At 45.2% G+C, this 26,920-nt stretch overlaps 2 protein-coding genes across 12 annotated transcripts in view; one reads left to right on the forward strand and one right to left on the reverse strand.

Annotated features, from left to right (window-relative positions):
* Positions 1–2,925, reverse strand: part of TSC1 (TSC complex subunit 1) — a 55,152-nt gene extending 52,227 nt beyond the window's left edge. For 7 of the 10 annotated variants that reach the window (XM_032779175.2, XM_075060628.1, XM_032779148.2 and 4 more), the window contains exon 1: positions 2,823–2,920. The gene's annotated coding sequence lies outside the window, so the exon portion shown is untranslated. Of the gene's footprint in view, positions 1–2,822 lie in introns of all 10 variants that reach the window. The other 3 variants (XM_032779125.2, XM_075060626.1, XM_032779140.2) reach the window with 1 other exon arrangement.
* Positions 2,926–11,409: 8,484 nt separating this feature from the next.
* GFI1B (growth factor independent 1B transcriptional repressor) lies at positions 11,410–26,920 on the forward strand. 2 transcript variants are annotated; one of them, XM_032779112.2, is made up of 7 exons: positions 11,410–11,799; positions 17,231–17,372; positions 19,950–20,117; positions 21,554–21,816; positions 22,515–22,652; positions 24,203–24,368; positions 25,183–26,920. In XM_032779112.2, the coding sequence occupies exons 2-7, from the start codon at positions 17,258–17,260 to the stop codon at positions 25,359–25,361; spliced, it is 1,029 nt and encodes a 342-aa protein (XP_032635003.1). In that variant the 5' UTR covers positions 11,410–11,799; positions 17,231–17,257; the 3' UTR covers positions 25,362–26,920. The 2 variants fall into 2 exon arrangements, with proteins under 2 accessions (XP_032635003.1, XP_074916687.1); XM_075060586.1 differs by lacking the exon at positions 24,203–24,368 and having other exon boundaries at positions 11,456–11,799.

The following is a 26,920-nucleotide window of genomic DNA, read 5'->3' on the forward strand; positions in this document are numbered from 1 at the left end:
TCTCTTGAAATTGTGTTTTGTGCCAAGATACTATGCTAATTGCTTCCCTACAAATACCTGACAGAGGGAAAAAAAAGAAGAAAGTTAAAAAAGCATGTCAGGAAAGCGGAAAAAAAAAATGAAGCTTGGTAGGGCTGATATTCTTTGGCCCTTTGATAGAAGCCATGGACGTATTGCTAATAAGCCATTACTAACCTAAAAGATAATTTTTTATTTTAGTTTTGCTTACAAGACTCAAAACAGATTAGTAATAAAAAGGAACAGAGTGATCCATTTTACTATACTATTTTTATTGAACAATAAATACCTTGTCAGATCCCTAAGGTAAACTAACAGGCAATGAAGGGCTCTACACTCCACAGTGATATATGAGCATCAAGCCTCTCCTAAATCTTGAGAACAAATTTCTATCAGCAATAGTACTCTTGGCAAATGTTCACTGAACTGGGCTGTAATTATGCTGCTCTTGAATACAGTGCAAGACAGATAAGGTAACTGGTCTGGTTACACTAAGCATTTTAACTCCCATAGAAATTAAGGAAAATACTTGACAAGTTAACATGCAACCCAGAGAGTAAGAAAGAAAACAGTGCAGATGCACAAGGCATACTGAGGGCAAACATTTGCCTTTCTAAATGCAGCTGTTCTGATTCCGGTAATCCCACTGACTATATTAAACTAAATGACCTAGTTTGTGGCTACTACATTGTGAATTCTATCTTAAGCCATAATAATACCCTTTTAAAAAAACCATACACTTGCCTGCTACATACCACACAAATCCCACAGTCCCCCAAGAACACCATTAGAGGATGTTTTTGTTTACTCATTTGACTTGCGGACTTGCCATTGTTGAAAGCATATTTTCTTATTGTTTTGTACGGTAGAACAATCACTTCCTGTAAAAACCAGTGTCAGTGATCAGATACTCCACTTCCAAAATGAGGTAAACAAGATCTTTGATAGTGTAAGACTGCTGGGGTTAGAATAAAAAAAATCAGCATCCTACTAATCAACATCAGTTTTAGATCACGTATGTATGTTTTAATCCAGAAATCACTAGAGAAACCAAAAGATTGTTCATTAAACCCAAAATATCTGTAGTTGGACAAAAACACCTCAGATTAAAGCCCTTTAACAAAGAACAAAATAGTTTTAGTCAATATAACCCTGAGTTTTTATACTCAAGTATAAGACACTTTGTCAAAAAAAAGACAATTAAGATTTAAGTGATTTTACCTTATCTAAATCAGATGGTGTAACCATCATATTTTAGTTTGTACAACCAAAGATATCCACATGACTTCATTGGGAATGCAGGTTTTGTTTAAAAAGTTACATAACTAAATCTGTCTCTTTTATAAAAGATTTTTTAATTAATGATTTTAGTGTGCATTTAAAAACATTACCCTGCAGTGTTTACAATGCAACACCAGAGCCTTGTACTAGTGTGCAACAGGAAATGAAACCAAGAACAAACAAACAAAAAGTGTGTATTCTTACTTATCACAAAAAAAGTAAAATGAACTGCATACACTATGGAAGATCCAATTTTTAGTTCTTTGTTTTCAAACGTCTAAAATATTGTTAGTAACAAACTAACTGAAAAGAGTTATTTGATCTAACAGTGTCACTATAATACCACTTGCATTTTCACAAGCTTACTTGTACAGAAGATAAGTTATAACAATTGTCAGTCTGATCCTATCGCATCCTGAAAACCTTCAATTCTAGCATCTACTAGGAGGTGCTCAGCATCCAATTTCAAGAGTGAGAAGTGGTTTTGGATGCTACAATTGCTCCCAGGTCTCCCTGCCACTTTGTGTGGTTTCAGACCCACACGCTCCTTACAGGCCTGTGTTTCTCTCCCTGGTTGACTTGTATGAGACTCTCTCACAACCAATAAGACAAAGAGACTGACTGTATTACTCTGCTTCCCCAATACAAATTACATACAAAGTAAACAAAGACAGAAAGAAAAAAATAATTTGTCTCTCTACCCTCTTTCAGGTGTTACTTGTAATACTCACATAATATTTTCAAGCAAAAGTGTAATTTAAAAAAAAAGTTAATAGTATCCAAGCAATATTTCCATTGACTTGACACAACTGCCATTCCAAAGAGAAGGAGAAAATCCTTTATCACCAGAAGGAGAGACTAAAACTGCTTTAAAATTAATCTCAAATGAATGAGTCCTCCTTGCAAATGAGTGAGACCCCTTGGGGTCAGGTCTGGAAATTGCCACTCAGCATTTGAAAGGAAAGTGCAGAGTCTGCTTCCACAGTCAATGCACCGGATGATTAAAATAAAATAAAGAGAGAAACCATCTTAAAGGAGATGCCCAGAGGAGCTGTGTCTGGGCAGAGTCACATGGGGGAGCTGCTGACAAAGACTAGGTTTAACTGGGGGACACAAACAACCGGGGGCGGGGAAGGAGGAGGGGGATTACACATTATTCATCCTCTCTCTTTCCCCTCTCACAGCTTCTTGCCTCCCTCTCCTCCTCCCCTTTCCCCTCTCCTCTCCTCCATCTATACCTACTCTTCTCCTTACTCCCCCTCCTCACTCCTAGCTTCTCTTATCCCTTCTTCCCCCCCTCACCTTCTCTCCCCATCTGTTCCCTTTCTTCTCCTCGCTCCTAACATCTCCCACCCCTTTCTTCCCCCTCATCTCCTCTCCCCCATCTATTCCCTCTCCCCTCTTCTCACTCCCCCTCCTCGCTCCTAGCTTCTCCAACGCCCTTTGTTTTCTCTCCCCTCCCCCTCCTTTCTCTCTCTCACTCTTCCCCATCTCCCTCGTACGTGGGGGTCCGGGATACTCACTCCTCCTTCTCTCTAACTCAGCTGTTTACCACTCGGGGATCCTCTAGCCCACAGGGCGCCGCCATCTTGGCCCTGCCTGCCTCCCCCCTCCCCCCTGCCAATCGGCATCCTAACCTGTGACTGCTCTGATCCCTCCGCTTCAGAAAGTAGTGCGCGCGACCAGCCTCGTCTGAACGATACGTCGCCACCTGCCCACGCCTCGCCCTAGCTGTTTCCTCTGCGCGGCCTTTGTCTCTCGGCGGTCCGCGTTCCAGGCTTGGGATGCCCTGCGCCGGAGTGGCGCGGAGCTATCTCAAAAGGGAGCGATGCGGCTCCACAGCGATCTCGTGATTCTCGAGCGGGCCGCAAGAAGCGCCGGCTGAGGATCACGTGACTTGGAGTCTCCGGCAGGGAGTGGGCGGGGCAACGCAGGCTGGGAAGTAAACAAGGTCTGCTGCCTCTGGGGGCGAGGCAGGCTGGCTCTTGTCGTGGGCCTGGACGCCTGCTGCAGCCTCAGTGCCTAGCACCCCAAGGGCGTCTGAGTGCTGAGCTCAGGCAGCTTCCCAGGGAGGCTGCCTGGCTGTCATGTTGCAATGCCAAGGATGCAGCATGCTGACACACGCAGCTGCACACAGGAGGTGCCACACAGAGTGGCACTTGGCTGGTTGTGGCACCGCCATGGTGACATGCAATGTGGTGCCATGGTGAACACACAGTTACACCAAGCAACACGTCATGAGGCCACCTTTGCGTTGACATCTGCAATGACAAGCCCCAGCGGCACCACCGCAATATTGCAGCACCTCAATGCAATACTCTTGACACCATGTTGCCAGGGTTGCATAGGATGGTGATGCCACTAAAATCAGTGGAGTTACACTAGATATAAATGTGACCCATGTGGACCTCCCCCTGACCCTCTCAACCTGGATGTGCTCCTATGCAGTGTTTCCAACTCTTAAGATTTTATCACAAGTCTCGCAATATATGTGCTTTTTTGGAAAGCACCAGCTCCTGGAATCAATTGGCTCTCAACTTTCATTTTAAAAGAGGAAATTTCTAGTCCGCATGGTTGCAGAGGAAAGCTTGAAAACATGAAGCAAGGCTCAGAAACTGAAAAGTAAATGAAAAGAACCTCAGCACTATTATTTAAAAAAAAAATCTGAAGATTTTTGCCACTTGTGGTTTTAGGGGGCCCTGACTCATGATTTTTGAATGCTTGAGGTTGGCAGTACTGTTTTGGTGAAGTAATGATCGAACAAGCAGCACATCTGTGAGTTTTCTTGTGTAATGCACTTGGGCAATTTCCATTTATCCACAAATCATCTGGTTACCTGTTTAAAACATTGATGACATCTTCATCATCTGGACCCATGGGAAGGAGACTCTAGAAAAATTCCACCACGATTTCAACAACTTCCACCCCACCATCAACCTCAGCCTGGACCAATCTACACGGGAGGTCCACTTTCTAGACACCACGGTGCAAATAAGTGATGGTCACATTAACACCACCCTATATCGAAAACCTACCGACCGCTATGCCTACCTTCATGCCTCCAGCTTCCATCCCGGGCACATCACACGATCCATTGTCTACAGCCAAGCACTGAGGTACAACCGCATCTGCTCTAACCCCTCAGACAGAGACCAACACCTACAAAATCTCCACCAAGCATTCTCAAAACTACAATACCCGCACGAGGAAATTAGGAAACAGATCAACAGAGCCAGACGTGTACCCAGAAGCCTCCTACTGCAAGACAAACCCAAGAAAGAAACCAACAGGACTCCACTGGCCATCACATACAGCCCCCAGCTAAAACCCCTCCAACGCATCATCAGGGATCTACAACCCATCCTGGACAATGATCCCACACTTTCACAGGTCTTGGGTGGCAGGCCAATCCTTGCCCACAGACAACCTGCCAACCTGAAACGTATTCTCACCAGCAACTGCACACCGTACCATAGTAACTCTACCTCAGGAACCAATCCATGCAACAAACCTCGATGCCAACTCTGCCCACATATCTACACCAGCGACACCATCACAGGACCTAACCAGATCAGCCACACCATCACTGGTTCATTCACCTGCACGTCCACCAATGTAATATACGCCATCATATGCCAGCAATGCCCCTCTGCTATGTACATCGGCCAAACTGGACAGTCACTACGGAAAAGGATAAATGGACACAAATCAGATATCAGGAATGGCAATATACAAAAACCTGTAGGAGAGCACTTCAACCTCCCTGGCCACACTATAGCAGACCTTAAGGTGGCCATCCTGCAGCAAAAAAACTTCAGGACCAGACTTCAAAGAGAAACTGCTGAGCTTCAGTTCATCTGCAAATTTGACACCATCAGCTCTGGACTAAACAAAGACTGTGAATGGCTTGCCAATTACAGAACCAGTTTCTCCTCCCTTGGTTTTCACACCTCTACTGCTAGAACAGGGCCCCATCCTCCCTGATTGAACTAACCTCGTTATCTCTAGCTTGCTTGCTAGCATATATATACCTACCCCTGGAAATTTCCACTACCTGCGTCTGACGAAGTGGGTATTCACCCACGAAAGCTCACGCTCCAAAACGTCTGTTAGTCTATAAGGTGCCACAGGATTCTCTGCTGCTTTTACAGATCCAGACTAACACGGCTACCCCTCTGATACAGTTTAAAACAGGGATCTAATGCAGCCCCACTTTTGTCCTCCTTTTGTCTTATCTAAGCCATGGAGAACTTCATTTCTGGAAACTCCTGACATTTTTTTAGCCATATAATTCCTATGGAGCTCTGTAATTTTTAATCTTACCATTGCAAATATACAAAATGGGCTGTCCTAGAATATCAATCAAGAGTGTCATTTTTCAAATTTACATTATAATGAACAAGCCCATTAACAGAACAAAATTACCTTACTCGTAAAAGTAAATGGAAGGTGTAAGAAAGCATATGGCAGTGTGTCAGACAGAGGGCACTATTGAAAACTGACATACAGCTATCAAAATATTCAGCTCTTTTAGGCTATCAATCACTGTGATTGTCAGCGTACTTTTAACCTGGGACCAAAAATGTGTTGCAGCACCACCATGTGTAAAAATAATAGTACTGCATATCTGAAAAATCAGCATCCTCACAAAGCTGGCCAAGTTCCACACTGATGTAATGCCACTGCCTTCACCAGAGTTCTACAGGGTCAGGATTTGAATTGTAAGAGGTGGGAGCAGTGGTGGTCCCATCAAATTCTGCCACACCAAGCTCTGCCCACTCAAGATACCAGAATGAGATTAGACTCACAGCAGATTATGCAGCTGTTCAAAATGTGATCACACGGGTTCAGCTGGACTCCTCAAGCTTGACTCCACACCAGCAGTGATCCATCCTTGCACAGGCCAGATTAAGACAAAAATACAATAGACACGTGATTAGTGCCAAGGTAGCCAGCGTCATGGGATGCTATGAGAATCTAAGCTTTTATTTTAAAAAAGCTTCTAGGCTCAGGGTTGTGCAAAAAAGCATGAAAACATGATCTGAGGATAACTGATTTACTTTTATGTGAAATAATATTTACAAGACAGTATGGAGGCATGCACCATTGTTGCATAAAATTTACAGGAAAACTCTAATGTCTGGTACACTCAAAATGTGATCTACTTTTTACTTTGAATAGCAAAGTGAACCCACACACCTCCTGGGGGTGGTGTTCTGTCCTGTCTAGTGGCACTGAGACCACTTAGAGAGAGATAAAATGTCAGCTCTACAGCCTTAGCTAACAGCCAGGTGGTTTTTCACTCACGTGGTAGAGGCTCATATCTTAAGCTCAAGAGGCCCCAAGTTTGATCCTGCCTACTGAGGACCAGAGTCTGTGGGTGTTGCAAAAACTCATGCCATTCTTTATATTTTTAATGATCTATTTATATAAATTGCAAAATGCTTCATTAACTGATGTACCAACCTTGCACAGGGATCACTTCACCCCTTGCCGAAATGCAGCAACTGTGGGAAGATGCATAACATTTCACCCCTTTAAATTTGGAGATTAAGTACATCTTATCCAGTTAAAAGTACAAGAAGAATTTAAGGAGGAAGAATGAAAGTATATAAGATGGGATTCTCCTGACTTTTAATTTTGTAGACCATTCATGGACCTCTCACCAACCATCTCTTGTTCCTACACCCCGGTCTCTATGCAGGTTGGTTCTCAAATTTTTTTCATTTTGTGGGCTAGCAGGAAGAGTTCTGTGGCTCTCTGGTCATACACAGGCTACAGATTGTGAACCTCTTACCGGATTCTGCAACTCATATTAGTAGTCCCTTTGAAGCTAATGAGAATTTTCTCATACGGATGGCAAGATAGAGCCTAGGTTCAAAGAAAATAAAAGCAGGATTAAAATGCTACCAGTGAAGTATCAGTGGCTCTTTAACTACTTCAGCACTAGCTGGCATATATCACAGCTCTGATTGCTCTCCCTGTGGAACTAAGATCCTTCTGAGCTTGTTTCCCTTGATATTGTACCTGTAATAGGTCATCCTATTGTAAGATGAGAAAGAGTTTCTTGATGTGAGCACATCTCTAGTCCTGCTTTGTGCATTACAATTAATTTTTATTTCAGTCTGGGCTGAGAGGGCTTTTTTTTTTCTCCCTGCTGTGCTGGGGACATGTTTATTTAATCTTCCTTGAAAAAAGATCTAAAATTAGGCTGAGTTTCAGAAAAGAAATGGAAGCAATTAGTGGTGTTATTCCACGTTGACTTAATTACCATAGTATTACAAGCACAAAAGGAAACCCAGACAAGCTGGGGGAGGGGTTTGCACATGCTTCTTATTGCTGGATAGACACAAAAAGGAAAGTATAGTGCGTAAAGAGTGGCTTTTGTGTGATATAATTAACCTTGTTTATTCTTATTTACCTACATACATCAATGATTTATTTAATGTGCCCATCATGAGGCATCTGAGATGTATTAAGAGCAGGTAGCAATACATGGAATTAAATTGTCCACAGTGGACAACACGAATAGCCCTGCCTCCAGTATGCTCCCTGTGCACCATGAGTGAAATTCATCCTTGTGCAAGGAGCCAGCACATGCCTAAGCATTCCCACTTAAGCCCTCCATGGCAGTCTTTCTTCCTTCCTCCTAAATCCTGCAGAGGGTGGTCTACTGGTCCTGGAAATTTCAAGGGGGAACAGATAAGACTGGGAGTGAATCAGCTGGAGGCAGGGCCAGGCAGATAAGTATTGTGCCCACATAAGCCCAGTGGAGATCAGAGCAGAAAGAAAATACAGCCCCAACTTGATCCACAGTGGGGATCCCCCTCAAAGGGTGTGTCTCTGGTGCAGCTGCTGCTGTGGGAGCTCTCTCAATGGGCTTCTCTTCACTGCAAAGTTAACTGGAGTTATGACATGAGAGTTGCCCTGTCCACACACAAAAGCCTTTAACACAAGTTGTGCAGCCCATCACGGTGTATAGTAGGGTGACCAGATAGCAAATGTAAAAAATTGGGATCGGGGTGGGGGTAAAAGGAGCCTATATAAGAAAAAGACCCAAAAATCGGGAGTGTCCCTATAAAATCAGGACATCTGGTCACCCTAGTGTATAGGGTAAAACGCAAGTGATCACAACTCGTCAGCTACTGTCACGACCACTTTGTAGGATGGACACAGGCTAGTGCCCCTTGAGTGCTTCTAATCTTCCAATGTCTTGCCACAATTCCATGTGTGCCCAGAAATGACAGACAACTCTCATACTTCCCAAGGAAAGAATTCATAGTGTGGCTTAATGCAGCACTAAAAACCATGGGATGTGCCCCCTGAACTCCTGCTGCCACACACAAGTGAATTCAGCTCCAGTGTGGACACAGCAGCTCAAGTGTTATTTCAGCGTGGCCGCTCTCACTCAAGGTTGGCTAACTCAGGGGGACTAACTGAAGTGTACGTATACTTGAGTTACTATGCAGTAAGGACAGCTGTGGGTCCATCGAAGGAAAGGTGGTAACAGTCACTCTCTGATCCTCAACTTCCCATGGGATGTAATAGGGATAATAATAATCCTTCCTTACTCCGGCCCTTTGTCTGTGTTGTCTATTTAGATTGGGGCATGGACTGTCCCTTATGTACGGAGCCTAGCACAATGGGGCCCTGATCTTGATTGGGGTCTCTAGGCTGTATTGGGCTACAAATAATAAATAAAAGAACTCTATCTATTATGTTAATAATCCCATTGTGTGCAAGGACATCTCTGCTTTGGGAGATTATGGCAAACCGGGACAGTGGATTGGCTGGTATACATGTCGTATTTCCAGCTGTGCTCCTCCCCATTGGTCACTGTGGCCCAGAAATCTAGCTGTCATCCTTCTAGTGAGCCCTGGGCACTACACCCTTTGAAGCCTGTGACACCTGATTCAGCCAGATGGGTTTGGTGAGATTTTATTAAGTACATTGTTGGGTTCCCTACATAGTGTGCCCAGCAAACAAAGCCTAATAGAGTCAAGCCTGCTTGGGTGGCTGTTTTCCCCAACTGCAGTCCCAGAACTAGATTCTGGCCCCAAGTGTTTCAGGAAATAACATCTCAGCTCTTTCACCAGATTTTCATCTTTCCCTTTTGTTTAATTCGTGCAATTCTCTTCATATAAAACCTCTTGATGTTCCAGTTCCCTTACTGGTTTTCTTTCACAATGCATGTTTTTGCAGGGGGAAATATAATACCACAAATGTCTGTGTTTAAGAGGATGCAAATCAGTTTGCCAGCACAATCCTTTGTGAACAGTTTCTTTCATGCAAAACTCTGCTAGATAAATAAAAAAAATCAAAGGGGGAAATAGGAGAGAGGAGGTAGGGGAGATGCTGCTTCTATCAACAACCAGAGTTAATTATCATTCAGCAAAATCACAGATGTGACAGAATCAAAAAAAATTAAGATCTGAATCTTTCTGAACTTTGGAGAAGTCTAGATCTAGAGCTAAATGTTGCAACCAAAGCTGTAGCAAGGGCCCTCGCCTTGTCTAGTATCATGAGGAAGGAAGTAAGGAGTGTGAATGGCTGGGGGCTGGCTGTGTCGTGTGATTTGAGATAGCACCAGCAGATGGCACCATAAACAGAAAACCTCACAAGAACTGTCATTAGTAAAGGGACAAGGTGGATGAGGTAATATCTTTCAGTGGACCAACTTCTGTTGGTGGGAGAGACCAGTTTTCAAGCGACACAGAGCTCTTCCTCTGAAAGCTTGAAAGTTTGTTTCTCGCACCAACAAAAGTTGTCCCAATAAAATATATTACTTCACCCACCTTGTATCTCGAATATCCTGGGACCACTATGGCTATAACAACACTGCATATTATGAGTAGAGTATAAAATACCTGTCACATATGTAGGTAGTAGTTTTACTTCTTTGGGATGATTGCAACATTGCAACAGGAGCTCATTTAACTGCAAAAGAGACAGCATTGCTTCCTAATACCTGCACCACGTTGAACTGTATAGGACAAAGGGACAAGTTGATTCCTGGTGTAACTCCACTGGTTCTCCAAAAAATAAAGTGTATTTGAAAAGGTTCCTACTGAGCAGCAAAACTCCACTAAGTGAAAGCATTTCTTTGATGGCATCCACAAGCACGTTCTGTACTCCACACATGGATACGTATCTGATCTAAGATTACACTTCTTAAATTGTAAACTCCTTGGGCAGATACCTTGTCTACTCCATGCTCTGTACATTGCTGAGCATGCTGATAGAGCACAACACTTTGCACATGCCATAATACGAGTGTGTCTCGAATAGGGAAGATTAGAGAGAACAGGAGAAAGTGGAGGGCAAGTTTTTATTGGCATGTCATTTGGGGAGATCACATTACTATCAGTGCAGCATGTGAGAGCACTGTCTAGTGATTATTGCAAGTTGCTGGTATTCAGAACTCACAGATTCTGTTCCCAGCTCTCTACAGGTTCACTGTGGGATCTGGGGCAAGTCAGTTTACCTCTGTGTGACTAGATTTCCCCATTTGCAAAGTGCCTCACGAAGGTGGTGTGATGTTCAGTTGTTTCATATTGGTAAATTCCTTTGTGATTCTTGGGTGAAGGAAGCTACAGAAGAACAAATTCTTATCTTTACTCTTGAAAAGCATATTGGAAAGATGTCTATTAATTAACTTGCATTTTTCTAAATATATATTTATGTAATACATGAATGAATGATGAAGTATGTGTACACACATATACAAAAATCTGCATTTATATACATATCTATAGTTGGATATACATGCAACAAAAATAAATAAGTATATACATTACATGCATACATTTAGCAAAAATATAAGATCAATAACAAGCATTTTTTGCAGATATTAGATGGAGGTATCGAATCCTTTTTTCCATGTAGACTGCAGAGGTAAAAATAGACTTTGAAATAAAAAAAATCTTGTGTATGTGCATTAAATGGTTTTGTGCATGAGACTGAAGTGTGTGCATGAGAGAGAGTGGTGAGATGTCTGTGAGAGCAGTGATGTGTAAGTGAGTGTGTGTACAAATACAGCTTTCTTAACAGCCATTTCTTTTTTGGTAAAGTCTGTTTGGTACATTATTTCCCTGTGTCATGCACGTTGTCAGTATCACAAAAGACTATTCCAGCAGAAAGCCCCACTGTGTTAAGAGCACTGCTTCTATGGAGCATAGTTGAGCAACATGAATTCTCTTCAAGTTTTCAAAGTCCTGGAAAGTTTTGATAAGCAAATACTGTCCAGGCTCTGCTTCTCCATTGGTTGTTTCTTCACCGCCAGATTTTGACACAAATAATCTGATTGAAAAATCAGGGAGGGGAACAGGGGCAAAAAACAGAAAGAAAAAAGGAGAAGTATCTATTTCAGAAGACAGCTACCAAGTGAAAAGTGGAAGAAAGAGCCACAGAAAGAGAAAGAGAAGACCTCTTGCTGGGGGGTTTATCTGGGGAGATTTCAAGGCTGGGCTTAATTCCTGCAAACCACAGTCCCCAAAACAGGTGATTTTTTTTACACATTTACTAACTTTGTTGAATTCATTCCTATGATGTGTCTTCATAAGCTTTTCTTTTTTCTTTTCTTGCGTTTGCAGATATATTCCACCACACGAGTCAGTTACATGTGCTAGGGATTGTTTTAGGATAATAAGGTGCTTAGATAAAATGATCAAACCTTTTAAAAACTGTATATTGATTTAACTTAAACACGTGCACACAGGCATGTGCATGCACACACACTAAAGTAAGTAGTAACAGAGAATGATAACAGCAAAAAAAGGTACAGATAAGATATTAGTATGCCCTTCAACACCTAGGTCACAACAAGCACCTAGAAGCAGGACTCATTTCCGGATGTGCCCCTTTGTATCTCGGCAATGAGGACATATTACATTTTTTCTTTTAATTGATATTTTCCTGGGGCCACATCTTCACCGTAAGTACATTTGCAAAGCTCCATTCACTTCAATGAAGCAATGCCAGTTTACACCAGTTAAGGATTTGGCCCATATGAATTAGTATTTTTGGCTCCTGTTTATCAATTGATTTAACTTGTTTTTCCCCCTCTAAAATATGCCTATTAATGTGGCAAAATTTTTAGCATATGGAATAAGTCTGAACTCCCGCCTGACATACAGCTAGATCGGTTCAATGCACTGGGAAGGTGAATAGACAAATGACAAGCCCATAAGATGGGTGAGCCTGTAAATTAAAGGAATATAGGATTTGCTTTACAGTACCATGTCAAAGCTATTTATCCTTTGACACCCGATCCAGTGCCCATTGAAGTCAATGAATCCGGCTTCTAATGAACGATCCTGAAATCACTTTTTAAATCACTTTATTTTTAAAACATGTATTTAATCCAGATGGGCAAGTGTTTCCATCCACATCATGGGCAAAATTATAATGAAAAATTGCCAGCCCTGGCACAACATCCATTTGCCCAACTTTACCATGATAATGAAGAACTAATTATATGTTTACCTCTCCACTAAAAACAAGTACAAATTATTCATCCCTGGTGAGTAGAATTTTATAAGGCTGGACTAGTGAGTTTAAATTTTGGTTCAAAAGTCTGAAAGTCTTTAGAATGCTACTTAAGATCCAGTGTCAGGAGCCTCTAAAACCTCTTATTTTGTTAGCACTCAAAACAATTAAAATACATGCAGATGGTAGTGAGGTTTCTTCATAACGTAGAATCTTCTGTAAGACAGAGAGTTCTTTATTTTTAGAAGGTTTGTGCTTTGGTATGGTTTTCTTTTGTTTTGCACCAGAATACTGGGGAAAAAAACTATAATATCAAATAAGGTTTATAGGAAGAAGAAAATATTTCCCCTGGCTGAGCCCTTGTACAGTGATCAACCCATCTGAAAATGTATTTTATTTGTAACTCTAAAAGTCTGTCATGAATTTCCTTCAAACCTAGTGAAAAAAAGCTTCCTTCATCTCAGAGTTAACTTTCCAAATTTGGAGATAGAGAGACTTGAATTTCAGGAGTTACAAGGGGATGAAAGTCTGTCTTGTAATGGAACATATGTTACAAATGTAAGGCCTGATTCTGGACGGTGTTCAGGATTAGGTCCATAGGGTGCAATCCTGCAAACACCTGCTATCAAATATTTGCTTATTGTTGTGAGTATTCCCATTGAAGTCAATGGAACTACTCACAAATGTAAGTACTTCACCCGGTAGTAAGTGTTTTCAGCATCAGGGTCTAAGCTATAAAGATTATATTCATCTCTCCATAACAACAGTCTCCTGACAAGCACAGGAGTCTTTTACAGCACTGACAAAGGGCCTGATCCCGCATTTTTTGTGCACTGCAAACTCCCATTCATTTCCATGCGAGTCAGGAATGCACAAGGAATGCAGGATCAGGCCCTATGTCTCAGCTCAAACAGAAGCCAGAAACCCCTGACAATAAGACATTTTAATAGAAGTTCTTGTATATTGAGTGTAACAATGTGACTGTAGTACATCTTACACATTTTTGATGAGATGTTCCCTATAAATTCTATTGACCACCTAGCAACAGTGTCCTAAAGGCTCTAAGAACCTTTGGGGTGGAAGGTGCGCTGCAAATATAAGATATTATTGTGAACATTGGCCTAGATTTTCAAAAGTGGCTAGTAACTTTGGGTGCCTCAGTTTTGTGGGTACCAAAAATGCATTAACAGAACCTGATTTTCAGACATGGCTGACCATCCACCCTTTGTAAATCAGGACCTTTAAGGGGTCTCAGTTTAGGCACCCAAAAAATCAAAAAGTCCAAAATCACTAAATCACTAGCCACTTTTGAAAAATCTAGGAATATTTTTTCCATGCTGAAAGCCACAACTGTAACTTGGCTGCTCTCCCTGGGGCTTCCTCTGGCTACTTGGAAAATATAATAGCCAGTTGAACGTTCTGTAACTGAGCAGTAAACAAGTAACTCCGATGAGTCTGACTTTGAATTTACATTCTCTTTTGAACCAAGAAGAAGGCAAAACAAACACATTTTGGGTAATCATCCTTGGCTAGTCAGTGAAACCTTTCTTTTATGATCACCATCCAAGAAAGGGATTGTCACGAAAGAGATCAACAAAAACCGACTCCCTAAAAGATGGATTTTAAATTAAAGGTTGAACAAAACTGTTCTGGAAGACTCAGTGGTTGCTTAAGACATAGGGCTGCCAATGCTGGTTGTGCATATTCCTGGAGGTTTCATCACATGACATAATCTTCAATTAAAGATTAATCTTTGATTCCTGGAGACTCCAGGACAATCCTGAAGGGTTGGCAATTCTATAAAATAAGACAAGGTGTTGTCCGTTAAAGGTGGGGTCCATAGTGCTGGTTTCCCTTGACATCATGGTTTGATATTAGTAGCTGTTGACCACTTGCTACTGATAATCTGTATTTCAGAGGGAGATAATATTTTTCTCTCACAATCTGTGCTTCCAGCTTTCCTCATATTTGGTAGTGTGAATCACAAATATAATCTGATGCAGTTAATTAACTACACTCTGGGTTCCCAGTTCCTGTTTTCTCTGTAATGGGGGGGGACGACTTCCTTTTGCAACGTTCAGTAGTGCATCAAAGATTGCTGAACTAGGCACAGGCCATTATCTGCCATAGAAACACTGAGCCAAATTTGGCTGTCAGTTATACTGGTGTAAATCTGGAGCAATTCCATTGATTTCTATGGAGCTATTTCAGATTTACTCTAGTGAATTGAGAGCAAAGTTTGGCCCAGTGTATCTAAAAGAAACACTGTGGGCCCAATCCGGCAAACAGCCCACCTGGGAAACTTCTATTGTCTTCAGTGGAAGTTCTACACACACTGACTTGCAGGATTGGGCCTTGTAATTTTGTGGTGCTTAAAAGAAGCGTCATTAGGGAGTTACGGGAAAGTAAATAGAATTAGGTAATATGGAGTCACGGCTTGCAAATCAACACTGATGGTTAAAATACGCTGTCTGTTTTCAGCCCTATGTTGGTGTCCCCTTCTAACTTTCTAACATAAAAAAAAATATTTTTCCGACACAAACTTTCACGTTAATCTCAAGTCACTTGCAATTTCCTTGGTAAAATGTGAAGAAAACCAGATGAGCCTATTTCAGAGTAAAAACTGACTAGGGAGTTCAAGATTTGGCCCAAAGATGGATTATTAAGTGATAGGATTCCTGGGCCAGATTTACAAAGGTATTTAGGTTCCTAAAGATGAGGATGGGGTGACTGGTGTGATTTACAAAAGGACCTAAACTAGTTAGGTGCCTAACTCTCATTGACTTAAATAGGATGTAGGCACCTATCCTGTGCAGGCACTTTTGTAAACCACACTAGACATTATTTGCATCTTCTGGCACCTAAATGCTTTTGGAAATCTGTTCCCCTGTCCCTTGGAACACTTAAGACAACACTGGACAAAGCACTAGCCTATACAATTGTATTTCAAATACTCAAGGTCATTTTCTGCACTGGGCCCTGGAGAATGGACTAGCTGAACTCAGAGACCTTTCCCATCTCTAGTTGCTGTATTTCCATAATCCATTCACAACTTTCCCTGGCTGCCCTATGCTGCCTCACTGAGACATTTCAGGTCATTCTTGCTCCACAGGTGCTGGGCTTTTTTCAATAAATATGTACATTACGCTTCAACTGTTCTCATGTGGGGGAGGGAAATGGGGAGAAGAACACTTCCCTGTCAACATAGACGAGGATTTACTACAAGCTTTCCAGGGTAAAATATACCAGGCTTTGCTTTTACTGCCACTGTACTGAACAAGTATAGGGAAAAATGCAAATATGCATGCAAATAAGAGATCAGCTGATCTCCTTGTAGTGTCTATCGTTGAACACTTTCCCGTGTTCTCTAGCACAAGGCCAGTTATTAGCCCTTGGGAAGTGGGGAAGGAGTAGGCCTGGGTACTAAAGATAACAGATGCATTGCAAGGGAATTTCATATGATTAAATTTCAGCATTTTATGTTTGTTTCTAACTCGTGCATTTCTACAGCCTCATGGTGTTTGTTTCAGAATCAGCGTGTAACCCTTTCCCACTCAGCACTTCTGCTATGCCATTGCTTTGACTGTCATTTGTCAGCTAAAAAGCCAAATCATCATGCAGCGCTGGTAAAGAAATATCATGTACATTAAAGAGCTTCACCCCACATAAGATCAAGGGTCCCTATCTGCCATTAATCAGCATGTCTTTCACGCTGTTTTGTTGTTATTATTATCATTAGCGTTTGTATTGTGGCAGCAGCTAGGAGTCTCGTCACGGAATAGGACCCCATTGTGCTAGGCACTGTAGAGACACAGAACAGAAAGACAGCCCCTGGCCCAAAGAAATGTTTTCCTGCCAGCTCTCCCACTTCGTTGTACATTCAAAAGAACAGAATCAGAGATGCAGCATTGTTTAGTGGCTAGAGTTGGGGAATAGGAGTTCTGTGCTCAGTTCCCGACTTTGCCACTGACTCACTTGGGAAAATCATTTAACTTCAACGTGCCTCAGTTTCAAACCCTGTAAAATAAAGATAACAATACTTTTTTGCCGGGAGGGAAGGTGGAAGGGGGCAGGGGGTTTATAAGGTTTAAATCTTTATTAAAGCACTTTGAGATTTGCTGTCATCTCTGCAGCCAGTGACGAACAGTGTCTGAAAATGACATGCTGTTCCTCTTGCCCTGTCCATGGGTTTCAGTTTCCTGCCTGGATTTGTGGAATCCATCCCAGCTCCTAATTCCCTGCAGCTACTTCTCTTTGACTGGCTAGGGATAAGGGAAGCAGAATCTTTCAACTGAATGCTCTGTCTCAGTACAGGTTGTTCATCCATAAACATGACATATGCGTTTTATTTCTGATCATCAAAGCACCAGGAGCTGGGGGATAAGAGCGTGGGGAGTGATAGAAAACATTTCTGTCCCTCACCATTATTTATCCCATCCTTCAGTGTTTCTGCCCAGGAAGTGCCTGGAAAATGCCACGTTCTTTTTTGGTGAAGAGCAAGAAGGCCCATACCTACCACCAGCACCACTCTGTGGAAGAGGACCTGCCTGTTTCCACTTGGGATCCCATACCATCGCTCTGCCTTGGTGAGTCAGATCCATTCTCTGGACTTGCTGAAGTACACCAAGGCAAACTGCAGTCGGAAAGCCATGCTGGCAGTATAACACAGAGCTGTGGTAACCAGCTGGGAACCAATTTAAGTAGCTTGCTTATTGAAGCGAATGGTAGTTTAGTGTGAGTAAATAGTGAGTTTGAACTGATTAAACAGTGAGTGAAGAGCCCCAATACACAGACATTCGCTTCCCCTCTGCATACTTTCTCTCTTGCACTCCCTCTAGACCAAATCTGCTGCTGGCGTAAATAGGTACAACCCTGCTGAAGTCAATGGAATTGCACGTTTTTTTCAGAAACTGCATTTGGCCTCTGTCTGTATCTCTCCTTTGACTTGATGGTTTAGTGAATCCAGGGGCAGTGCAGAGACACCATACTATATTGGAGGGCTTTGCTCACACATATGAATTTAAAAGTTTGAATACATGTGTTCCTATTGATTTCCAGATCTCTGCCTTGGTTGCATGGAAATCACTGCAAAAAACCCTCCCTTCTTCTGCTTTCTTTCATTTTAAATATAAATATCTATTCCCATATTCCCCCAGAGGGCAGTTTTAGTACATGCAATGAAACCGGTGTGGATCTTGCTGCACTTATGTACAGCAAAGGCAGCTGACTCCAGCAAACATCTGCTAGTGATCAGAAATGCTTGGAGATGGTGGCTGAATTTTCCGTGGCTCCTAACCATGCTGATTGTATACCTATTTGCCACACATACACTCTTTGTCTCTGCCCTATCCATACACTGTTGCTTTGGGCATGTCTATGCTGCACCTGCGGGTGTGAATGGCAGCTCTAGTAGATACACCTGCACTAGCTAGCTCATTACAAATAGAAGCAAGGACACTATGACCTGGGCTTCTGTGGGGACTAGCTACACATCGAGGTGCACACTACCTTGCACTGGTGGTGCTGAAGCCTGCCCCACAGCATCGTCACTCCTAAGCTAGAGTGGAGTGAACACAGATATCGCTACCCGAGCTGCAAATCACACCCCCAGCTGCAGTGTACCCCATGTCTGTCTATACCCCACTGTCTGTGCGTTACCAACGGTCACAAGGAATTTCACAGCAGGATGGAAGGGTGACAGGATACCAGTGTAGTCATGACTGTGAAAGGAATTGCTCCCTGACTATTTCACAGGAGGAAGCTTGAGGGGCAAGCTGAGGTGTGTTGCCTGCACTTAAACCAGCCTTCTTTTGTGGATGGCCTACCCGCCCTTACTGTCCCCACCCCACCCCCACGCATTCTCCCACAGATGTCACTGGAGCAGGACAGATGGGGCAGTTATCTGCACCCCTCAGGCACCATTCAAATTTACTTTATTCAAATTCAGGCTCAATTTACAGTTTGTTTTGGCCCTGTCTGTGAAACTAGAGCTACCCCTGCCATACCCTTATGGGAAGAAGTAAAGAGACAGCATGGGAAATCCCCATCCTTTGGAGAGTCTTATTGTCCAGTTTAGTACCAAGGAAGGGTCTACTACCCTCAAGAAACCCCAGTCTTTTCTGAAATCTATGACACTCTCCCTTTTCAGATAGTCCAACTCCTCTCATTTCCAAGGTCAACACCAGGGGTGGCTGCAGGCATCAGCGCAGCAAGCGCGTGCCTGGGGCGGCAAGCTGCAAGTGGCAGCCTGCCGGTCACTGTGAGGGAGGCAGGCAGGCGGCTTTCAGCGGTGCACCTGCGGGAGGTCCGCCGGTCCCGTGGCTTCGGCAGCAATTCGGCAGCGGGGACGCCGATGGCGAAGCAACGGCCGACCTCCTGCAGGTATGCTGCCGAATCTGTGTGACCAGCAGACCGACCGCAGGAGCTTGGGGCAACAAAAACCATAGAGCCGCCCCTGGTCAACACACTTCTGAGCAAGGAGAGAGGTGAAACCAGTACTAGGCCTCAGACCAATTCAGACATTTGGAACAGGCCCATTACATTTCCTATTGCTAACCAGCAAAAGGTGGTAGGTCTGTTTTAGAGATGGCCTGGCCAGCTGTAGAGAAATGTCAGGGTCATTGAACAATGGGGTAGGGAGGAGACCTCTGGGCTCTGTTTCCAGCTCTGCCACAATGTGACAAGCCCTTTGACCTCAGTTTATCTGTTTAGAAAATGGGAATAATAATCCTGAACTCTCTGCAGGAAAGGCGGTGAGGCTGAATTTGTTAAGCATGTGAATGAAAGATGTTATATATGTGCAACTTACTGTAACACTGGGCACTTAGGATTTCATGGCTGTCAGACTGCTGCACACCAAGTGCCCCACTCCTTCCCCCCTGCTATCCTCTTCCCAGTCCATGGTTTGCCACTTGGACCATCAAGGCAATGATAGAATTCAGATTCTTCTTCTCCAGCATGGACAGGCCCTGACTCTGGAGCTAAGAATAATCTCCATTAGCACTACAGGGCTTATGACACACAGTTAAGCAGTTCTGATTCCATCCACCAGAGGACAATGGTGCACATACACTCACACTCATTCATACACACTCGCTAACTCATTACAATATTGATATTTTGCCAGCTAGAATAAATTAACCCTGATGCCATTCTGATCGCAGCTCCATGTGACAAGTCATCAGAAGAAGTTAGGACCTTCAGCACAGAGTTCAAAAGCGCGTACCCAGAATGCCTTGTTCCAAAACAAGACAAGGACCATGCTGGACTGAAGGAAGAAGGTGCGCCTGCCCTGCATCTGAACAGGACACTGTCAGGGCCTCCAGCTCAAGGTTAGCTATAAAAGGCCAGGCTCTCCAAAGAGCTCAGGGCCTGATTTTCACATGCTCAGCACTTACAATTGGGATCAGATTTTCAAAAGACTTCAGTGCCCAGCTGGCTCCCATTGTGACAGCTCTGATCACACTGTTTATGGCAGAGCTGAGCCCTTTTGAAAACCTGGCCCTAAATGGTTCATGAATTGAAGACTTGTATGATGGTTGTTGCTTTGGTAACAAGGCCCTCAGAATAAATAGGGATTAAGAGGCATTCTTCCACATTATATGAGGTGTTGGCCAACTAAAGGCCTAGTGATTCTGAGAGGGTTTCATCCACTAGCTCACCTTCACAGCCAACATCTGAATGTAGGAATGTCATGGCCCATCAGCACCAGCACCACTAGCCCCATGTTAAAGGGAAGTCTCAGATCAGTCAAGGTAACATGAGTGCTGGAAGCATCTCTTCCCTACCTCACAGGCCCTGGTGGCCTTTAAACCTGATGAGCTTGGCATATGGTTACAACAGTATGGACACCTTAGAGATGTTGGTGATTGAAAGATAGACCGAGGTTGTTATGTCATGGTTGCATATGGCCCCACATGTGCACGCACGTCCATATCACCACACTCTTAGAGCACCACCTGATGACAGTACCCAAACCCCTCTGTTCTCGGTCTGCGGTAGGTTGCCCAGTCTGCTTGTACGTAGCAGGCTATTGACAGGCACCACACCAAACTAGGAAGTACAAGCTGAGCTGTTGGGAAGTATTAACTGCCCTGCCTGGAGAATCAGCAACATGAAGCTAATCCAGCCACAGTACGCTGGGACAGATTTGTGTCTAGGGTGGCTCCTAGACCACATACAGCAGAAGTAAGACAGCCCTGCCCACCTACCAGAGTTATGAGAAGGCTTTTCTGTATTTCCCACGGGCAGCATTTCCCTCTGTGCTTCTGGGACAGATGTGTGTCATGCCCGACAGCACGGCCATAAATTTTAGACTGAGACTAGAAATATGTCAAACCCTCCTAACCATGAGCTTGTTCTGTAGTTTCCCCCACACGAGAGAAGAGACAGTAACGAATGCAAAGGGGACTTATTACTGAGGCACATCCACACCCTGCAGTTCTCTCTGAGGCTGTAGCCCTCAGAATGCACTAGTGTCATTACACAGGTTCTCCAAAAGCCCTGGCCGAGCCTGGGCATCCATGAAAGGGACTGAATCCTGATCTGAATGCTGTGGCTTAGGCCCATCTGTAGATGAGATCAGCGTTTGAAAGGAAGCGCACTGGTTACTAATCTTTCCCTGTAGCTTTCCTGAGTCAGGTTTCTCATTATAGATATTAAGCAGTAATAAAATGACTGTGCTGAGCAGGTCTGGGAGCATTTGCATGTGTACCCAGGCAAAGCAGAAAGCCTGCCAATCTGTTCTCCTTCTCCTTTGCCACCTCAGAGACATCCATCCCAGCTCTGCAAGTTAAGGGCTGCAGCAATTCCACAAGCACCCCCACCTTCTACAAGCCCAGTTTCTCTTGGGACGCCTTCCATTCTCCATACAGCTACAGGCAGATGTCTTCCAGCATGCACTCAGCCCTCCTGGAGCGCTCAGTTAGTCTGTATGGCAGCCATCTCCTGCCGAGCTCCGAGCCGCCTATTGATTACAGCATGCGTTACTCACCGGACATGGAGACGTACCACTGTGTGAAGTGCAACAAGGTGCATCACCCAATGAAGCCATAGGGCTGGGGAGGAGCCTGGGGTGATTTTCATCACATACATACATCAGTGTCCCCCAGGCTTGATTTAAGGTACAAGGGACCCAGCTGGAGGATGGATACCAGGGGTCCGATATGGCCAAGGGCACCGGGAGCCTATGCGGACAATATAAGTACTTAGTGCTCAGTGCTCCCCCACCCATGCCACACCAAAAGTATAGCTCCTGCACTGGTACCTACACTACCAGCCACTATTAAGATGACAGCAGAAGGTCTCTGTAAACAAGAACCTGGCTCTGCTGAGCAGAGATTGGCATAAGCCAGAGTTGGATCTGGATCTGAATCTGAACATCATCAGAGTTTGGATCTAGAGTTTTGGCTCAGCCCACTGGGAGAGTAAGGCTAGCTGCCATGTTCAGAGCCAGCGTGAAAGTTTGGGAAGAGCAGGTGTGCACCCAGGGGTTTGGTTTGAACCCCTCTCTGCTGGTAAATAAGAGCACTTCATTTTGACTAGCCCAGAAGCAGAACTAGCAAAGACAGCTGGACATTCACTCTCCTGGCTGGGGAAATAGTTCTGTGATTGGGCTCAGCTAATACGGGCAGCTGGAGGGAAACATCTGACAAAGAGAGGGAACTGGAAAATAGAGTTGGAGACATGACTGGCTCCCAGGATTCTCACTGGCAGCTTTCCTCTTCTAGGTATTCTCCACCTCACATGGGCTGGAGGTCCATGTCCGAAGATCCCACAGTGGGACACGGCCCTTTGCTTGTGATGTGTGCGGCAAAACCTTTGGACATGCTGTGAGCCTGGAGCAGCACACGAACATCCACTCCCAGGTTGGTAGCCAACAGGGAGCCGATGGGATTGTAGAGTCACCCGTGGCACTGAATTGCCAAAGGAGTTGGCTCTTCTGATACCTTGAAGCAGAGTCTGGGCAAATCCCGGCTCGTGCTGAGTCCTCCTTGTTAGGTTAGGTGGCACACCTCACGTGACATGATATGATTTGCTGGACTTTAATTGGCAGGCCCTCTTGAAAAATAGCAGAGAGTTTGGGAGGGAAGAGACATAACTAGAGACAGGGCCGGTGCAACCATTTAGGCCAACTAGGCGGTTACCTAGGGTGCCAAGATTTGGGGGCGCCAAAAAGTGGCACCCCCCAAAAATTTTTTAAATGGTTGCAGCCGCTGCTGCTGGAGGGGCTGAGCTGCCGGCGGCAGCAGCTTCCTGTAGCTGGCAGCTCAAGGTGTCCCCCGGGTCAGTGCGCCCCCACCGCAGCCCGGCAGCCCAGGGCGCCCCCCACATCAGGGAGCCGCCGCCGCAGCCCGGCGCCCCCCTCCGGGTCAGGGAGGCCACCGCTGCAGCCCAGGGCACGCCCCCCCGGGTCAGGCAGCCGCCGCCGAGCCAGGGCGCCCCCCACCCCCCCCCGGTCAGGGACCATCGCCGCCGCGACCGGAGCCCAGGCCCCCCCCCCGGGGTCAGGGAGCCGCCGCCGCGACCCGGCACCCCAGGGCACACATCCCCTGCCCCCCGGGGTCAGGGAGCTGCGGCTCCGGTGGACCTGCAGCAGGCATGCTTGCGGCAGCTCCGCCAGAGCCGCGAGACCCGCGCGCGGGGCGGCGAAATGTCCCGGCGCCTAGGGCGCCAGAAACCCTAGCGCCGGTCCTGACTAGAGATGGGTCTGAGCCACAACATTCAGATCTGGAGCCAGATCGAAATGTCCTAAGAGTTAAGGGGTTGTCTGGATAACCAGGGGTTTGGCTCAGTCCACTGTAGCAAGACGGGCGCCCTGTGACATTCAAGTCTGAGCATCCCCAGAGTTTGAGAGTATTTGGATACAGGGATTTGGCTGACATCCATCTGTTATAACAAAGGGGGAATCCCCGGCTGGTAAACACAACAGCCTTCCTGCAGACACACCAACAGAGCAACACCCAGTGCCAAGAACATTTACACAGCCACAACAGCCAGGAGGACTGAGGACAATGGACCTCATTCTTGGCTCTCTGTTCTCAGAAATCTCAATGCTCTCCTTGGTAAATCCCTCCACAAGTCTGAGGTTCATTTGCAATAGTTTCCTCCTGTGATTCACCTCCTCCTGCACGACACAATCTAGTGGCTCAGACTCCTGTAAGCTATTTGGGGCAGAGACTTTTTTATCCTGTGTTTGGACAGCACCTAGCACAATGGGGTCCTCCTGGTCCATGACGAGTTGCTCCTGTGTGCTACTGTCATACAAATGAATAATAATAATAGTATTCCTGGGAGAGGATTACCTGATTTGTATTGTTTAACTTGCTAGCCTGCCCAGTTTTCTACTCGCTTTCGACTCCATCACTTCACTTGTGAATGACAAATCTGATCCCCAAAATTTCATTTCCCCCAACAGGAGAGAAGCTTTGAGTGTAAGATGTGTGGAAAGACTTTTAAACGCTCGTCCACATTGTCCACCCACCTCCTGATCCATTCAGACACGCGACCCTACCCCTGCCAGTACTGCGGCAAGCGCTTCCACCAGAAATCAGACATGAAGAAACACACCTACATTCATACCGGTGAGAAACCTTTCTGACACAAAACACACACACACCCCAAGCCCACAGCAATTACGCATACAGATCCACTCACATGCACACACACCAGTCACGCATATGCGTGCATACATGCACCTGAGCTGACAACACTAACATGTACACGTGTACATGTACACCTGAGCCCACATTCATGCACACACATGTACACACAGGTGTGCACACAGACACGTGAGCCTGATGTTCATGCACACACTTGTGCAAATGCACTGAGATGAAGTAGAGAAAGATGCTGATGGTGAGCCCAATTGTGGGCTCATCATATGTGTTTTTAATGTTGCATGTATGTCAGAGGGTATGATAGATGGAGTCACACCTGTGCAGCGGGCGCAGCACGAGGTCTGGCCCCAGTGAAGTCCCACTGGCCCCCTGGAGGGGTTGAATGTTCCCCTTCGTGATCCAGTCCGTAATGCCAAGCGGGATGGATGAACCCAATTTCCCTAGTGTAGGGGGTTTGAGTTTGTGTTCTGCTTGGGAGAGTTGGGGAAGGGATGCAGGGATCAGAGACACGGAACGAGAAAAAAGATGCAATGACAAAAAGAGGGTGAAAAAGAGCAGAGGGGGCACTGACTGAGCAGCCGTGGCAGAGAGGCCAGGGACTGAATGGGCTCTGCAGGCCGAGCTCCCCTCTCAGCCGTACAGGAGGTCCTTCCAGGGCCGCATGGCGGCACATCAGCAGGGCAGTGTGTGGCTAACAGACCCGCACTGCCCGAGCCATCAGCCCAGCACAGACAGCCACCTCAGTTTGGATCTGTGATGATTTGTTTCTGTCCCACAGGGGAGAAGCCCCACAAGTGCCAAGTGTGCGGCAAAGCCTTCAGCCAGAGCTCCAATCTCATCACCCACAGCCGCAAGCACACTGGCTTCAAGCCCTTCAGCTGTGAGCTCTGCTCCAAGGGCTTCCAGCGCAAGGTGGACCTGCGGCGACACAGGGAGACCCAGCACAGCTTGAAGTGAGAGCACACCCCCAGCTCTGTCCTGGAGCCCCCACTCCCAGCCACATGGAATCCCACCAGTCTTCTGGCCTCATCTCTCCCTCTGCTTGGCTTGGGGCACCCACCTTGTTAAATGCTTATCTCTGCCCGAATTCCCTGCGGGACTGGCACAGCAACATCATCCTCCCTGGTGTTACCCCACATCCCCCTGTGCATGACCAAGAACAGCACCATCAGGATCACTCACTGTCTAGTTTGATCACAGGCATTGGGCCAGGCTCTGATCTCAATTACTCCAGTGTAAATCCCCTGGAGTCATCATTACTCTGGATTTACAATGAGTGCAGGATCTGGCTCATCTCATCCACTGGCAACACAGAGGGACTCCTGGGTTGATGACACCAACTGACTAGCAATCTGTGCCAAGCTCCCGAACCACGCTCTACTTCGATGGTTAGGAAGATAAGGCCTGGGCATGCAAATAATTTGCATTCAATGAGCTCTGCTCAGCTAAGACAGGGTTCCCACACAGGGCATACATTTGGGGCACATACACCTAGCCTCACATTCTTTCAACAGGAGTCTTTTTGTTATCAGGTAAAAATATGTAGCACTGCATGTTTATCTTACAATAGAGTTGCAGTGGAGGGCAGTAAAAAATCAGACCCTACATGCCCATATTAGTACCACCTGGCTACTTTCATGGACTTCTGAGCTACTCGGTATTCAGGACCGTGGGGAATTTTGTTTCCTGTCACTCTTATAAAGAAGAAGCTGATCTATCCATCTTGCACCCATCACATTAGTATGTGAGTACCCCCTTACAAGTATTAGCAAGGCAAAGTAGCAGTATTTCCTTCTCTCTCTGGTCTAGCGGTTAAAGCACAGGGCTGAGAACAAGAGTCATGGGTTCTTTCCTTGGCGCTGCTACATCCTGACTATGTGACCCTAGGCAGGGCGCTTCCCCTCTCTCTGACTCAGTTTCCCCATCTGTAAAATGGAGATGATACTTCACCTTACAGGGATATTATAAATAATAATGTATCCAGGTTTGTCAAGTGCTTTGAGATCCTCAGCTGGAAGACACTAGAGAAGGGCAAAGTGCTATGTTAGGGAGAGAAGTGCCTTTAAATGAGAGGGGCAATGCAGCCCCAACAAAGTCAGCCTGGGGCACTGTGTCAAACAGGGACATTGCCGTGTTTAGGCTGTAGCTGGGATGCAGCATCAGTTCCTTTGTCCCTCTCTTTACCCCAGCACTGATGAATGAAACAAAAAGACCTGCAGTGACTCTCCTACAGATAGGAAAGACATGATGCAAGTGAAGAATTCATTTACTGCCAGGAGGAAAAGGGCCAAATCCTGCTCTCTGTTACCCCAGTGTAACTCCAAAGTTACCCCAGTGGCTCTGACCCAGGATGTGAAGCATAAATGCCTCCGTGTTTTTACTGAGTCTAGGCTACTTTCCACTAATACGCAATCTGGCGACTCAAAACACTCTCCCCTCTTTTGCTTGTACATTAACATATGTATTTATACTTACTGTAATGTGTATTTTTACTGTAATAAACTAGACTGCAACAA

This window comes from Chelonoidis abingdonii, chromosome 24, assembly GCF_003597395.2.
Source record: "Chelonoidis abingdonii isolate Lonesome George chromosome 24, CheloAbing_2.0, whole genome shotgun sequence".
Taxonomy (NCBI): Eukaryota; Metazoa; Chordata; order Testudines; family Testudinidae; genus Chelonoidis; species Chelonoidis abingdonii.

Bases quoted from the DNA above. Each gene is read 5' to 3' on its own strand.
- GFI1B (XM_032779112.2), top strand. From the start codon at position 17,258: ATGCCACGTTCTTTTTTGGTGAAGAGCAAGAAGGCCCATACCTACCAC. The intron at 20,118-21,553 runs GTTAGCTATAAA...TTGCCACCTCAG, and splicing joins GTCAGGGCCTCCAGCTCAAG to AGACATCCATCCCAGCTCTG. The intron at 24,369-25,182 runs GTGAGAAACCTT...TCTGTCCCACAG, and splicing joins ACACACCTACATTCATACCG to GGGAGAAGCCCCACAAGTGC.